The sequence below is a fragment of the Lithohypha guttulata genome (assembly GCF_036872675.1).
Source record: "Lithohypha guttulata strain CCFEE 5908 chromosome Unknown scaffold_2, whole genome shotgun sequence".
In the NCBI taxonomy this organism is placed as follows: domain Eukaryota; kingdom Fungi; phylum Ascomycota; class Eurotiomycetes; order Chaetothyriales; family Trichomeriaceae; genus Lithohypha; species Lithohypha guttulata.
The window spans coordinates 40,874-55,841 of NW_027042751.1; the positions used below are offsets into that span (position 1 = coordinate 40,874).

Consider the following 14,968-nt stretch of genomic DNA (forward strand, 5'->3'; position numbering starts at 1 on the left):
AACGGGCTCCGAGGGATGTCCAGACCGCAGCGCTGTTGCTATTATTCAAGCACTCGCCGTTGTTGATTCGATAAGATGTCATAAGTGAAAGCTCAACTCAGCTTCTTTACGCCGCAGAGGTATGGTGCGATACTGTTGTCCCTCTTTCCCTCTCTCCCTCTGCCTCTTTCGAGAGAACACTATCTGTAGGCCTGCAAAATGCCGTATAGTGAATTACTCGACCAACCGAGACGGAGCTAGTTTCCGACCAATTCGCTGCATCATGCAGTTTCAGAATACTTCCCTAATGACACGAGGCCGATATCAGCCCAAGGTCGAGCTTCGTAGCGTGAAAAGCCCAAGGCGAAGTTTTGCAAAGCATTGTTCACAGCTTTCGATGTTGAAGCAACATCTGCAATACCTGAAATGAAATTCAGGCCTATCTATGAGCCTGAGCTAGAGATTCACGAGGCTTGGCAGCACAGCGAAAATCAAAGTAAGCACGTCATTACTCAATCTTTTGGACGGAAACAATCACTTCAGACCACAACACAACATGGACGCTGTTGGTCAATCACCCAACGATGGACGCTGCGAACTCACGACACACAACCATAACAGTATCACACCCTGCTCCTGACAAAAGTGTCGCTGCATGGCTCAAGGTGCTTGGCTGCTTCCTCGTCTTCATCAACACCTATGGAGTTGCCGCCACCTACGGCGCATATCAGGCATATTACCAGACGAATCTTCTCGCCACATCTTCACCATCAAAGATATCATGGATTGGAACCATGCAAGTCTTTCTGCTCGGACTAGCTGGCGTCGTAGCCGGTCCATTCTTCGACCGTGGCTATAGTCGCAGTGTACTCAGCTTTGGATGCTTTCTCGTCGTTCTCGGACATTTGACACTCAGCTTTAGCCATAGCTATGCCTCGATCTTGCTATCTCAAGGAGTATGCATAGGAACAGGTCAGTCCCCAAGCAGCATACCTCACTGACTGACAGGTGCAGGACAAGGCTTGACATATGTACCAGCTGTGGCAGCAGTTGCCAACGCATTCACAAACCTCCGCCCAATCGCTCTTGGTATTGGAGCCAGCGGAGCAGCAGTAGGCGGCGTCATCCTCCCGATCACGTTTAGATCGCTCGTCTCCAGAATCGGCTTCGACTGGCTCAACCGTGTCTTTGCCCTATTCACACTCGTAACATCAGCGTCAGCAGTCATTCTACTCTGGCCTAAATCTCCAATTCCTCCTCGGCGAGGGTTTCTGGACCTGTCAGCTTTCAAAGAGCCTCCTTACATTCTTTTGTGCATCGGTCTCTTCCTCGTCGAGCTGGGATATTGGATTCCTCCTTTCACGATCCCTGTGTATGCCGAATTGAAGATGCGGACCGGTACAGAGTTTGCCTTTGACCTGCTGGCGATGATGAATGCAGGGTCTTTTGCAGGTCGTATACTGCCCGCCTTTGTGGCCCAGTCGAGGAGAATCGGACCAGCATGGACACTGGTTGTTGGTGCATTCAGTCTGGGTACGTTAATCTTATGTTGGATAGGGATTCAGTCTAGAACCGGGATCATGGTCTGGGGAGTGCTTGTAGGCTTCATGTCTGGAATCACGGTCTCGTTGCCAAATGCTGTTCTTCCGCGCTTGTCGCCGGCGCACGTGGTAGGTGCTCGTTCAGGAATGATGTGGTGTATCGTCTCATTCGCCGCTCTGATAGGTGCACCTATTGCAGGTATATTGGTCAACACGGAAATGAATGATTACAAGAGGGCTCAAATGTTTAGTGGAATCAGTATTTGCCTGGGAGCGTGCGCGTTGTGTGTGCCAGCTTGGCATATCGGAAGGAAGAGAAACGTATAGAATAAACTTAGTTGCTGCATGACTTTTTAATCTTTACTCCGAGAACTGCATCGAGAACCGCTAAGGACTCAGCGTACTTAGTATGCTGATCTCACCTTTGCGTATATCCTCCATCCACAGACAAGGCAGTTCCGGTCACGAAAGAACTCCTACCACCAGCCAGGTATACGACACCATCAGCGATCTCATGAGGTTGACCCATACGCTGCATGGGCACTGCAGTAGCCACTCGCTCCACCATCGCCTGCAGTATCAAGGGCGATTTTGTGGTCATGGGGGTTTCGGTGTAGCCAGGGCATATGGCGTTGATACGCAAGCCGTCTTTAGCGTAGTCCTCCGAGGCAGTTCGAGTCAAGCCTATCACCGCATGCTTCGAGGCAGTATAGGCAGCAGACAAAGGGACACCGACTACGCCCTGGATCGAGCTGCAGTTGATGATTGAGCCCCTCTGAAGCGGTCGACCATCTATGCTCGACAAGATGGGCTCTTGCTTCAGCATGATCTTCGCAGTCGCTCGCAGGACGAAGAAGGTACCGGTCAGATTGATGTCCAGCGTCTTCTGCCAGGCGGCAGTGTCTGCGAAAGCAGTACCGCCTTGGTGTTTGATCGCAATGCCAGCAGCATTCACAACGTAGTCTAGTCGACCAAATTGCTCCGCAACAGCAAGGACAGCTTTTTCCACCTCTTCTTCTGCAGCCACGTTGACCGTCAGTGTGAGAACCTGGCACGACCTGCCAATCTTTGTTTGTTGCTCATCAATCTCTTGCTCAACTGCCGCCAAAGCTTCCTCGTTCAAGTCGAACAGGGCGATTCCAGCTGCACCATCTCTTGCGAAGGTCAACGCGCAGGCCTTGCCAATACCAGAAGCCGCACCTGTAATTAAGGCGAACCCAGGAACATCCATGGAGAAGGACAGGAGGTAACGCTGGGGAGGTAAGGTGAGGTGTGGAAGTGCCACAGGTCTATGAAATTCAGCAAAAGCTCACGAAGTTGACAATCACAGGAAGAAAGCTGTACGAGCACTTGGTCAGCAGGAATTGTTGCACTTATCGAGAAGGAAACACATCTGACTATGCGCGAGTAAGTCTGCTCTGATCACAGTGGGGAAGGATCTGAGGCTCAGTCTGTGGACGCGAGACGAGGATAGCCCTCGAGGCCATACGACTTGGTGGGGAAGGGTATGCCGGTATTCGTAAGGAAAGAAGAGTAATAGACTGTGGTGGAGAAGGACCTGCGGGCATTCACTGCATGAGACAGCCACGTACTACACGTGTATGCTTCGATTCATGGATGGTGTTATTTCTCTCAGTAGAATTCGAGAAGAAGTGTTGCAGAGAATTGATAAGAAAAGAACAAGAAGGCAGGTGTCCCCGTGTTGCGAATTCCAGGGAAGGTGGAGCCTAAACCGGAACCCCGACACCTTCCACTTCCCTTGGAACATCGCTATTAATCCTCAGCAATCATGCATTCGCCATACCATGAGCAATTCAATCGACTCACCATGTAGAGTTCGTTCATTCCGTGGCTGTGGCACAGTGAGTGCCGTCAAGATGTATGTTGGCATAGTTACTCACGATAATAGTGCCGCTCCCGCCATATCAAATGCGATGAGGCCAGGCCCACCTGCTCGACATGTACGGAAAATGGTTCTTTCTGCACAGGATACCTCAAGCAGATCTTCTTCGACGATGACAAAGTCGATGGCCAGGTCCGATACAGGCAGTTGCTGTTCACCGACGAGGAGCGTGTGAGCCTGAATGCACTTATGCTGCAGACCATCCCATTCCGTAATACTTCTAGAGTCCTCGCTTACATAGAAGACCAGTGCCAGGCCACATCTACTTCCGAAGGTATTGATATCATACAGGGACCTTTTGGCGCTTTCAGACTCCCTACGCATCCCAGCTTGGACGACAGCCTGGTCTTCACTTCAAACTTCCAGCTGGATTCTTGCACGTTCGACACGCTGGATTGGAATGCTGAATGCCTGCTGCCACCAGGTGAAGTGGTCGGAAACATGAATGACGAATTGACCGTGCCTAGCGAACTCAATCTTTCAACTCAAACTGATGACAATGAGCTTTGGCAAAAGACCTTCGAAAATGCACCCCTCCTTCTGAAGCATTACGTCGAGACGGTCATTCCAATGCTGACACCCATGAGACACCACAAGACACCTTGGCACGTTCTGTTCTTACCCTTTACCAAGCAAACACTGGCCACAATCACCATCGGGCAAGATGCCGATTCTCCCAGCCTGACCACTTTCTTCGGCACACTCGCACTCAGCGCGCTAAGTCTGATCTCACAGGATGAGCGTTGGACAGCATTAGCACAACTCTTTCAATCTCGTGCACGAGAATGCCTGCAGGATACTCTCAACGATGCGCTCAGCTCGCCCAAACACTTCAAGTACAAACATATCATTATGGCCATGTTGACCATGATACAGCTGTCCATGGCTGATGGTTCATGGGATGAAACAGATACCTTGCTGATAGAGACTGAGAAGATTATACGCCTCAGAGGCCTTTGCAAGTCGTACAAGTCACGAAAAATAAGACTGCTACATCATTGCTATGCTTATGCAAGAATATTTCAAGAAAGCATTTCCTTGACCTCGTCACGATCACCACTACTTCTCAATCTTGTCGATGCTGTCGAGAGCAGTGGTGTTGTAGTCAAAGGCGCAGACACGCCTTTCTTTGGTTTGAGTGCTTGGGGTGATCTTGAACTCAAGTTTCAGGAACTCAAGACACAGGAGGTAGGCGAGAACGATTTGCACCTCGCTAGCCCAGGCACATGGAAGGCAACCCTCTACCCAGAAATCTTTGGAGTGCCTGAAACTTGGCTCACCCTGCTTTCACAAATCATTCGACTTGCCAATGAGAAAAGCATAGCCGAGATGGACGCGTCCGTTTTGTCGCTCAAAGACTTCACTTTTCGAGCAAAAGCACTGGAGAGGTATATCCTCCAATGCAACAAATCCAGGCCCGTACTTCGAGGAAATCTGCCCGACCTCATGCAAACAACGCTGTACAGTGCACTGGCGATATATTTCTACCGAAGGATATACGAGGTTGATGCGGAGCTACTTCAAGCAAGAGTCGTACACGTCAAAGAGTATCTCACTACATGCCAATCTCTCTGTAACACAGCAGGCATGTTCGATGCTCTCATGTGGCCAGCTTTCGTGGCAGGCTGTGAGGCTATTGATCCGAATCTACAGGAGTACTTCTCTGCTTGGTTTGATGTCGACACGATGCACAACAAGTTGTCGGCTTCCAAAAGGATGAGGCAATTGATGCTCAAGGTTTGGGAGAATCGTGAGCATGATGATAGAAATTCATGCAGCTGGCTACAGTTCCTTCGTAGTTGAAAGACCTGGAAGGATATAGACATCGGCTGTTTGAGAGAGATGTTCTTCACCTACTGGGTCGCCACTGACTAGACTTCTGCTTCCACGGTAGATCTTTTGCAGTCAGGATATAGCATGCTCAACAGACAACGACTTTACACCCCATCGTGAGCGAAGCAGCAAGCACTCTTCAAATTGAGGGAACAAATTTCAGCTTTGTCGTTATTACCTTCTGCCATAGGTATTCAAGCCATGCTATCACCTCCCAGTCAGCTCGTAATCAAATCCGGTCAGTGCACAAGATGAGACCTTCTCAATCCAGCTGCAGCATGCAATCTTGCAGATTCGACCAGGATCCTCGGACTCCAACAACGTGTCTCCACTCACATCTCCAAGCTTCCACCCTAGGCAAGTAATTCCTCGACCTGCCGTCGTTGATCGAAGACCACAACTCTGCTTATCTCATCCCAAGCATCAATTCACCGATCGCAAGAATCGCAAACACACCCCGGACATCCTCTGATGTGACTACAAAGCCATTGATATGCTTGCGTCCGACACCTGCAGAGAATAGAGCACATCTTCACAGCCGTAACCCTTTCCATCATGGGATCAATGCCAGTACTGACCAAGTACGACGTCCTCATCATCGGCGCTGGCCTCTCAGGCATCTGCGCTTTACATCACATTCGACAACGATTTTCCACCTGGCGAGTCAGCATTCTTGAGGCAGGCACAGGCGTTGGCGGCACTTGGTTCTGGAACAGATATCCAGGCGCAAGATTCGATTCAGAATCGATATCCTATTGCTTTTCCTGGGATAAGGAATTGCTAGAGGAATGGCATTGGAAAGAAGCATTCTCACCACAGCCGGAGACACTACGATACATTGAGAGGGTTTGCGAGAAACATCAACTTTACGATCACATCCAGTTCAATACTCGCATAAAGTCTGCAAGATGGCAGGACGCAACACGAACTTGGCTCTTTACAGATGAAGCAGGTGCTGAATACGAAACCAAATTCTTCGTAAGCTGTCTAGGCTTCCTATCATCGCCAACACTTCCAGATATTCCTGGGATCGAGACTTTTGCTGGGCAGGCCTTCCATACCTCAAGATGGCCAGCAGACTTCGACATGTCTCGCGACCTAGCAGGCAAGCGGATCGGCGTCATTGGCACAGGTGCAACAGGCATTCAAACCATCACCGAGGTTGCAAAAGAGCCAAGCATCAAATCACTCACTGTATTTCAGAGGACAGCAAACTGGTCTGCACCGTTACGCAACTGGACGATCTCAGAAGACGAAATGGTACAGCACAGACAGAACTACGTCACGACATTTCAAAGATGCAATCAGACTCCAATGTGCTTCCTTCACCAGGCAGATCCTCGCAAATCATCGCAGGTCACCGACGAGGAGCGACTCGAGTTGTGGGAAAGAATGTATTCGCAACCTGGATTTGGAAAGTGGCTGGGTGTCTTCTCTGATACGTACACTGATCGTGCAGCAAACAAGCTGTATTCAGACTTCATGGCGGAGAAGATCAGAAGTAGGGTCAAGGATCCTCAAGTCGCCAACAAGTTGATACCCAAGAACCACGGCTTCGGCACCAGACGAGTACCTCTTGAAAGTGGATATTTTGAGGCTTTCAATCGAGGCAATGTCTGCCTCGTTGATCTGCAGGAAACACCAATCGCACAGATCACACCTCATGGCATCAGTCTTACCGAAGGCACAGTTCACGATCTTGATGTCCTCGTGTACGCTACTGGTTTCGATGCAATCACTGGCGCCTTCGCAGCAATCGACTGGCAAGCAAAATCCGCCTGTCCACTTCTGGGAAACAGCCAGACCAACACAAACGCAGTCTGGGTAGATTTCAATCCACGCACCTTCCTCGGCATCCTTGTCCCTTCCATGCCAAACACATTCATGGTTCTGGGCCCCCACCAGCCCTTTGGCAATGCAACACGAAGTATCGAACACGCTGTCGAGGTCATTTGCGAAATGCTGCAATATTGCAAGGACAATGATTTCACCTACGTCGAGCCAAGTGAGAAGGCTGCGGATCAGTGGACGGAGCATGTTGTTGAGTGTAGTAAGGGTGCACTGTCGAATGAGGTGGATAGCTGGATGACAGGTGTGAATAAGAATGTGGCGGGCAAGACGGTACGGAATGTAGCGAGGTACGCTGGTAATGCTGTTGAGTATCGGAGGAGATGTGAGGAGTGTAGAGCGAATGGATGGGAGGGTATCATGTTTAGCTAGTTACCTGACACGAACGAGCGAAGCAATTATAGTATTTTCCTGGTGCGCCTAGCAAAGAGGATACGGGTGTTCTGAGCAACGTAGCAAGCCAGTTCCTCAGAGGAGCAATGTGTAGGTGAAGCGGTAACAACGATCATGGTCTTCCATCCACATCTGGAAGGAACTCCATGCTCTTTCCAAGAATTTGCTGTTTTCACCAACTCCGACTGCAAAGCGAACAACCTAGAATCAGATACGGCTCACGTGGACGGGGAAACCTTCCTGATCGACGAAGCAAACTCGCAGATTGATGAACGTCAAAGTGCTGACACCACAGTCTCGAATTAACGTAATCGGTCAAGTTCGCATGCACTTAATCCGATCGAGACTCATGTTCCTGGTTACAAGTCTTGATCTTCCACCAAAGAGAGTAGTTTCGTAAAGTGTTGCCATGATGTTAGCTGAACGACAGTTGTAAGTCAGCAAGTTGTTGGCATCCATCTGCTCGAATATCGAAACTGGTCGCGAAGCAAGTTCGTGGTCATGGCTTCCTTCGATCGCAAAGTGGTATGCACGCGCTCCTCGACTGCTGACGAAAATTGACAAGACACATTAGATCGCCGTCACCGGCGCTGCATCTGGCATGGGCTTGGAGACAGCAATGCTGCTCGCATCACGAGGCGCTATCATGTCTCTCGCAGACCTCAACGCATCAGCAGTTGAAGCAGCTGCCAAGTCATTACCTAACAGTGACAATCATATTTTCACCGTCGTCGACGTACGAAAGAGTGCTGATGTTGACCACTGGATCAAAACAACAGTAGAACGGCTAGGCAAGCTCGATGGTGCAGTGAACATGGCTGGTGTAATTACTCCAGCAACTCCAATCGCCGATATGACGGACGAAGCTTGGGCCTTTACCTTTGACGTCAACGCTCGAGGAGTTTTCGCTTGCTTGCGAGCTCAAGTGAGGGCCATGACAGCTGGCGGCAGTATCGTAAGTACATCAGCTCACGAGATACAGAGCTGACGTTTGGCAGGTGTCCGCTGCTAGCACGTTTGGCCAATTCGGCGCTCCTGGAAATGCAGCCTACTGCGCGAGTAAAGCGGCAGTAATAGGATTGACGAGGACTGCTGCGAAGGAGAATAGTCATATCAGGATAAATTGTGTTGCTCCTGGTAAGTCTCGATCGTGATTCTCGAAAATTGGCTGACGAAGGCTCAGGATCTGTCAACACTCCAATGTCACGGGGTGAAGACCCCGAAGATGTGAAGCGTGGTTTGCAAGTGACTGTGCAGAAGAGGAGAGCTGAACCAATCGAGATTGCGAGGGTCATTGCTTTTCTGCTCAGTGAGGAAGCGTCATTTGTGACAGGAGCTGTGTACAACGTTGATGGTGGTTGGGTGTGCTAATGCTGGCACAAAGAGAGTGGGAAATAGAGAAGGCATCTCACCAGCTCTAGATACTGTTGCTATCTCAGACGTGCAATCTCCGGATGATACAACGTCGGTTAGTCCGTACAGCTAAGCAGATACACTCCTGATTGAAGCCCTTGGCTGGAACGTCTGGCATGAAGAGAGAACGGAGAGCAGCGCCACAAGACCACTCCGCAGACATTTCTGATACTTCCCTGAATAAATCGGTCTTGCGATTCTCTCGTTGAATGACAAAGTTTCGCATGCCCAAAGTCAGTTTTAGTTCTGCCCCGCGAACATCGTTCTTAAGACGATCCCACGAGCTCCTTACGCGTAACCAGAGCCTCCAATGCCGTATCCTCTGACTTCTTTGAGCTTTGGTTCAGCGTGCCAGCGAGGGAGCGACTACTTGAGCATTCTTGACTCGACGAAGCATCTGAGTCCTCGCCCAGCACATCGCTCCTCAACCAAAATATTGTTGTGTGCATCGCTGGAGTCTTTCCGAGGTCTCGCGCAGATTGCCATGTCGTTCATGCTTTGTTTGACTGAATGTTCTAGTATTATCACTTCCTTCCAGTTCAAGCACATCGACGCGTTGTAGTTTATAACTTGAGATGTAGCATGTGTGCGTGAAGCGCTCGTTGATGCGGACGCGATACCGGTTTGCAGGAAGCTGGGATTGCTGTCTGTCAGCATTAAGGTATTGATGTCTGGCCATCCACTTCAAGCCCGAACCTTGATTCGCCGCTAAGGCACGAAAGACGAAGAGCCTTGATTGGCGGATTTTACCGGAAATTGGCTGGCTCCGGATCGGCTGTAAGCATGGCACAGTGCCGGTGCGCACACGACGCTTGCTTCTTTGGCTACTGACAGCTAGGAAAGCGCGATTCTGCTCCTCATGATGCACGCTAAATGCTCGCAATACATACAAGTTGCGACACATTCGATATTTCGCATAATTTCGGTTTTGGCTGCATGAAGCTTGGTTCCGGCAGCAGCATAGGTTTCGTTTGTGCAGACATCTACAGTACCAATAAACAGTATATGATTGACATGGTATATATGAGAATCCGAGCAATAGAAGATACATGCTCAGGCATGAGTGAAAGTGGAAGTCTGAGGGCGAAGCAGGGACAAGGTAATGAGATTAGCTATGTCGCGGTCGAAAACAATGATGAAGCAAAGATTTCAGTGCTAATGGTATGCTGAAACGTGTGTCTCTAAGAGAAACGGTGTTCCTCGTGGCTGTCATTGACTTCGGGCATTGTAGGCCTGACAGGGATGAGCATGTGAGTCATTCTGAGTGAAATGTGGGGATGGAATTGTGTCAACGGATGGGAGCACCAGGTTTCATTCTCAACGACCGATGCCTGGGGTTCGATATGAAGCTGGCACCATGCTCCGCTTCTTCCTTTTGGTGTGGTGGAATTCACATTGTTGCTTAGTCTCCGACCGCATCTCGGGAGCAGAAACTTCTTGTCGATGGCCGGAGACTTTTGCAAAAGGCTCGCTCGTGGTCTAGCGCTTCGGCTATGGTTGTGGATGGTTGAAGAGCGCCTTACAGGTCAGCACGAAAGATTCGGTGTTGAGCACCGAAAACAGATAGAGGAACAGAGCCGTGGTGGAGAGGGTTTGCTGTGTGTCGAGTATCGCTCGGTTGTTGTTTTGATCTGGCGACAGGTTTCTTCGTGGGCGGTTCTCTGTCAGAGCCTTGAACAGCATCGTGAAACCTAGAATTGTTAGGACAACGGCTGGCAACAAGCAGAATAGGCTTTGACTCGAGTAGTATGAACATGATGGCAAGGCTTGCATTGCTGCTTCAAGGCATGCTTGAGTTGTTTGTAGGTGTGAAGGCTTCTTCCTCGAGCTGATCGTCCTACCGTGAGTACATGGTGGTCAGTCAGAGTGCAAGGAGTACACGAGCACATGCGTAACTGTCTCTCGAAGGTTGTGCCTTCTTATTGGGATTGAGCCATATTCCGCGAACGTGGTTCTTTCTGTCCTCGAATTGCTTCTGGTCCTGACACTGGAGAGGTGTCGTCCCTCGTGTCAGGCATCAGGGCGAAGCCACTCGACGAGAAAGACTCAGCAGGGTGTCTTTAACGTTGTGAGGAAAGAGATCAGGACGACGAATAGCTCAACAAAGGACGAGGACAATATCGATCGTGATAAAAACAACGAATTTATTCGGAGATTGCTTCTTTGCTCGAAAAGTTGCCGAGCTTCCTGGGATCTAACAGAATAAACACGGCAGCCTCTCCCAGCCGCCAACTCACAACTCTGCACTAAGCCCGCAGACACGTCCAGCTTCAATCCCGGCATTCACACGCTGCCACGATTGTAACCATCAAGCCAACAGTCGCACTAGCATGCACCTGTTGCAGCTCGACAGCATATCGTCAAGCTATGCGAAGTGAAAGAAAGTCGCAAATCGAGATGCCTCTTCGTCGTGGATGCAAGATTGCGAGCAGGTGCTTCAGCGCCCACAAACCGAGTAACAGAAGACTACACTGAATGTCAGCTTCGTACTCAGATATCTTGGACGACAGGAAAGAGTCAGAGATGCAACGCCAAGGGCTTTCAATAGGCCTAACCCGCTTCTTTGCTCGTCTCCAGCCTGAAACTCAGCATATACTCCCATCACGAGCGATATGAACAGCTACACCATCTTCGGAGCACTCGATCATGCTCCGAAGAAAGTGTGACTTCACAAGTGCCACGACAGTCTGTTCCTAGCCGTGACATTGTCGAGCAACGCAATCAGCACCTCGGAAATCGTACCGTCGTGAGTCAATGACCCCCATGAACCAAACCGATGTGGGAACACCGTGAAGAGGAGCACTTGTCATCGAAATCAATGCGTTATGAATGCTGGATTGGATGAAAGAGACGTATCGGGTGTAGACAATTAGCAAAGATCTGAATATAGAAGAGCTGGAACAACAAAATTACCTAATACTCAGATACGAGTGCACATCCAGCAAGACAAACCTATCCCAACTTCTTCGCCGCCTCGATAGCCATCTTCATCGTCTTTGCTGCTGTTCCTCTCACGCCACCCTCCTCGAGCGCGATACTTCCCTGAATAGTACACCCCGGCATCGCACAAACCGACTCCCGCAGCTCCGACGCTTTCTGCTCACCAAGCAACGCGGTCGTACTTCCCATGACCTGCGCAATCATAGCATTGGCCTTGTTGCGAGGCACACCAGCAGCAACCGCACCATCAATGAGTCCATCGAGGAAAAGAGCAATGAACGCAGGTGTTGATCCACAAACAACTGTACTGGCATCCATGATTGAAGCTGGAAGAAGCACAACCCCACCAAACTGCTCAATCACAGCTGTGGCCAGATCGACTTTCTCCGCAGGCATGTCCTGATCAAAGTCCTCAACGGCTGTTGCAGATGCTTGCTGGGCTGCAGCCAGGTTGGGCAGGGACCGGACCACCCACGCTCCGCCAGCGACCTTCTTGATGCTTTCAGTGCTCACCCCAGCGAGCACACTGATTAGCAGTTTCCCTTGCAACACCTTGTCTAAACCACCAAGCACATCCGACATCAGGTTCGGTGGACATGCCAATATAACAATGTCACATGCCGCAACAACTTCATTTTCACCTTTGTGCACCTCAACACTAGGTAGTGCCTCTCGCAACTTGGCCGCAGAAGCCTCAGAAGTGACTGATGCTAGAATCTTGGATGGCCTCACTTTTGGTTCCTTCGCACTGAGCAAACCTTGCAAAATTGCTGTGCCAAGGCTTCCTGGAAAGGTCAGACTTTGTAACGAACAATGTGCATCTGCTTACCACAGCCAATCACTCCAACTGAAGGTGTAAATGCCATGGTCAACGACCTGTGAAGCACTATGCAATTGTACGATTTGCTGTTTACTTGGGGCAATGCCTTCCTCATACGGCTTGGCCTACGCTACGGCTCCTGCTCCGAAGACGTACCCCACAGATTGTTTGCAAGCCCGACAACGTCTATCTCCGCATCACCAAGCCCTCCCACATCCTGCTTGCGGGCCGAGGGGCACTCGCATATCTCAGTCGTGATCGTGTCACTGAGCCGATATGATCAAATGCAAACTTTTCTCAGACATACATAGAGGAAGGACTGAGGTATCGTATTGAGAGCTCACCACTAACACAAATATGCAACGAACAATGCTCACCAGCAGGCTGCTTCGCCAAGATTGCACATGCAAAGTCGCAAGGTCATTCAGAAGATCACTGGCAACTGCTGGCAATCAGAGATTACCTAAGCCATTCAACGAAGCCAACTTACATTATGCACAATCCTCACCAGAACGAAAAGGTCTAGAAGAGGCTCTAAAAAAGCTAAGATCACAATTACCAGTCTCAGTACCATCTATACGGAACGGCAAAGAGGTTGCCTCGTCAGGCTCTGACCAGCTGTCACAGCATATGCCCGCCGAACATGCAAATGTCTTGGCAAAATATACTGCCGCAACCAAAGAGGATGTCTCTGCTGTGATAGAAGCCGCTCTCAAGGCAAAGCAAGAATGGGCTGACATGCCATTCTTCGACCGAGCAGCCATTTTTCTGCGAGCTGCAGAACTGGTCTCCTCAAAATACCGCTTCGAGATTATGGCTGCCACCATGCTAGGCCAAGGCAAGAATGCTTGGCAAGCTGAAATCGATGCCGCTGCCGAACTCGCCGACTTCTACCGCTTCAATGTCTCATTCGCTCAGGATATCTACGATAGACAGCCAACAATCAACGCACCTGGTCATGCAGGTCGAACAGACTGGAGGCCTCTAGAAGGTTTTGTCTACGCCATCTCACCTTTTAACTTCACCGCTATTGGTGGCAATCTTATCTCAGGTCCAGCACTCATGGGTAACACTGTTGTATGGAAACCATCGCCATCCTCAGTTTATGCCAGTCATCTAGTCTACAAGATTCTCCTCGAAGCTGGTCTTCCACCAAACGTCATACAAATAGTTAATGGAGATGCTGAGATGATTACACAAACTGTCTTCGATCACCCCAGATTTGCCGCTCTCAACTTCACGGGTTCATCCGATGTCTTCCGCCATCTCTACCACAAAGCTGCAGAAGGAGTTGCCAGCAAGAAATATGGCGACTTCCCCCGAATGGTCGCTGAAACATCCGGCAAAAACTTCCACCTCATTCACTCATCGGCAGACGTCAGCAATGCCGTCAAGCACACAATGAGAGCTTCTTTCGAGTATTCCGGGCAAAAGTGCTCAGCATGCTCTCGTGTCTATCTCGCAAAGAGTCAGGCTGATGCATTCCTTACCGAGCTCAAGCAACACATGTCAGAGACGAAGATGGGGGACCCCGAAGACTTCAAGAACTTCCTTGGGCCTGTCATCAATCGTCCAGCTTTCGACCGTGTTACCAAGATCATCAAGACTGCAAATGAAGACTCTCGACTCGAGAGAATTGCAGGAGGAAACTACGATGACAGCAAAGGTTACTACATCGAGCCAACAGCCTACGTCTCCAACACTCTGGACCATCATCTGTTCGACCAAGAACTCTTCGGTCCTGTCTTGATCATCTATGTCTACGAGGATGCCGAGTTCGAATCATTGCTCGCCAAGATTGATGCTCAAGGTGGTGGCTTCGCATTGACTGGCTCAATCTTCGCCAACGACCCTCAAGCTATTCGGAAGGCCGAGAACCAACTCCGATACGCTGCAGGCAATTTCTACACCAACTGCAAGACAACAGGTGCAGTCATTGGTCAGCAGTCTTTTGGTGGCGCTCGAGGCAGTGGCACAAACGACAAGGCTGGCAGTGCTGACTCATTGAGGCGTTTCACTTCTCCAAGGACGCTCAAGGAGGAGTTCAATAGACTGGATAGCGTTTTGTACCCCAGCAATCTGTGAGCTGTGCATAGGATTGGTATAGAGTGTATTTTGCATGGGCAGGGTTTTCACGGCGTTGCAGCTAGAATAACCGGGTCTTGCAATAATCATGAAGCTATTATGACAACCCGTTTTCCTTTGCACCTTTTTAGCCATTATGACAAGCACACAGAGAGTTCTGCTGCTGCTTTCAGCCTCGTCAAGGCGATGAACACGACACCAATATGCAGAATA

The 14,968-nt window shown here is 49.9% G+C and overlaps 6 protein-coding genes across 6 annotated transcripts; 3 read left to right on the plus strand and 3 right to left on the minus strand.

Moving 5' to 3' along the window:
• Positions 1-794: 794 nt before the first annotated feature.
• Positions 795-1,207, minus strand: LTR64_002147 (uncharacterized protein; the record flags this gene model as incomplete). Its single annotated transcript, XM_064896520.1, has 2 exons — positions 795-923; positions 986-1,207. The coding sequence occupies 2 exons, from the start codon at positions 1,205-1,207 to the stop codon at positions 795-797; spliced, it is 351 nt and encodes a 116-aa protein (XP_064755470.1).
• Positions 1,208-1,938: 731 nt separating this feature from the next.
• LTR64_002148 (uncharacterized protein) lies at positions 1,939-2,751 on the minus strand (the record flags this gene model as incomplete). The annotated part of the gene is made up of 1 exon (XM_064896521.1): positions 1,939-2,751. The coding sequence occupies one exon, from the start codon at positions 2,749-2,751 to the stop codon at positions 1,939-1,941; it is 813 nt and encodes a 270-aa protein (XP_064755471.1).
• Positions 2,752-3,325: 574 nt separating this feature from the next.
• Positions 3,326-5,226, plus strand: LTR64_002149 (uncharacterized protein; the record flags this gene model as incomplete). Its single annotated transcript, XM_064896522.1, has 2 exons — positions 3,326-3,382; positions 3,430-5,226. 2 exons carry the CDS (start codon positions 3,326-3,328, stop codon positions 5,224-5,226), a joined length of 1,854 nt encoding a protein of 617 aa, XP_064755472.1.
• A 585-nt stretch (positions 5,227-5,811) lies between these two features.
• Positions 5,812-8,868, plus strand: LTR64_002150 (uncharacterized protein; the record flags this gene model as incomplete). Its single annotated transcript, XM_064896523.1, has 4 exons — positions 5,812-7,377; positions 8,072-8,452; positions 8,496-8,634; positions 8,681-8,868. 4 exons carry the CDS (start codon positions 5,812-5,814, stop codon positions 8,866-8,868), a joined length of 2,274 nt encoding a protein of 757 aa, XP_064755473.1.
• Positions 8,869-11,862: 2,994 nt separating this feature from the next.
• LTR64_002151 (uncharacterized protein) lies at positions 11,863-12,716 on the minus strand (the record flags this gene model as incomplete). Its single annotated transcript, XM_064896524.1, has 2 exons — positions 11,863-12,635; positions 12,680-12,716. The coding sequence occupies 2 exons, from the start codon at positions 12,714-12,716 to the stop codon at positions 11,863-11,865; spliced, it is 810 nt and encodes a 269-aa protein (XP_064755474.1).
• A 311-nt stretch (positions 12,717-13,027) lies between these two features.
• Positions 13,028-14,755, plus strand: LTR64_002152 (uncharacterized protein; the record flags this gene model as incomplete). Its single annotated transcript, XM_064896525.1, has 1 exon — positions 13,028-14,755. The coding sequence occupies one exon, from the start codon at positions 13,028-13,030 to the stop codon at positions 14,753-14,755; it is 1,728 nt and encodes a 575-aa protein (XP_064755475.1).
• Between the last annotated feature and the right edge of the window lie 213 nt (positions 14,756-14,968).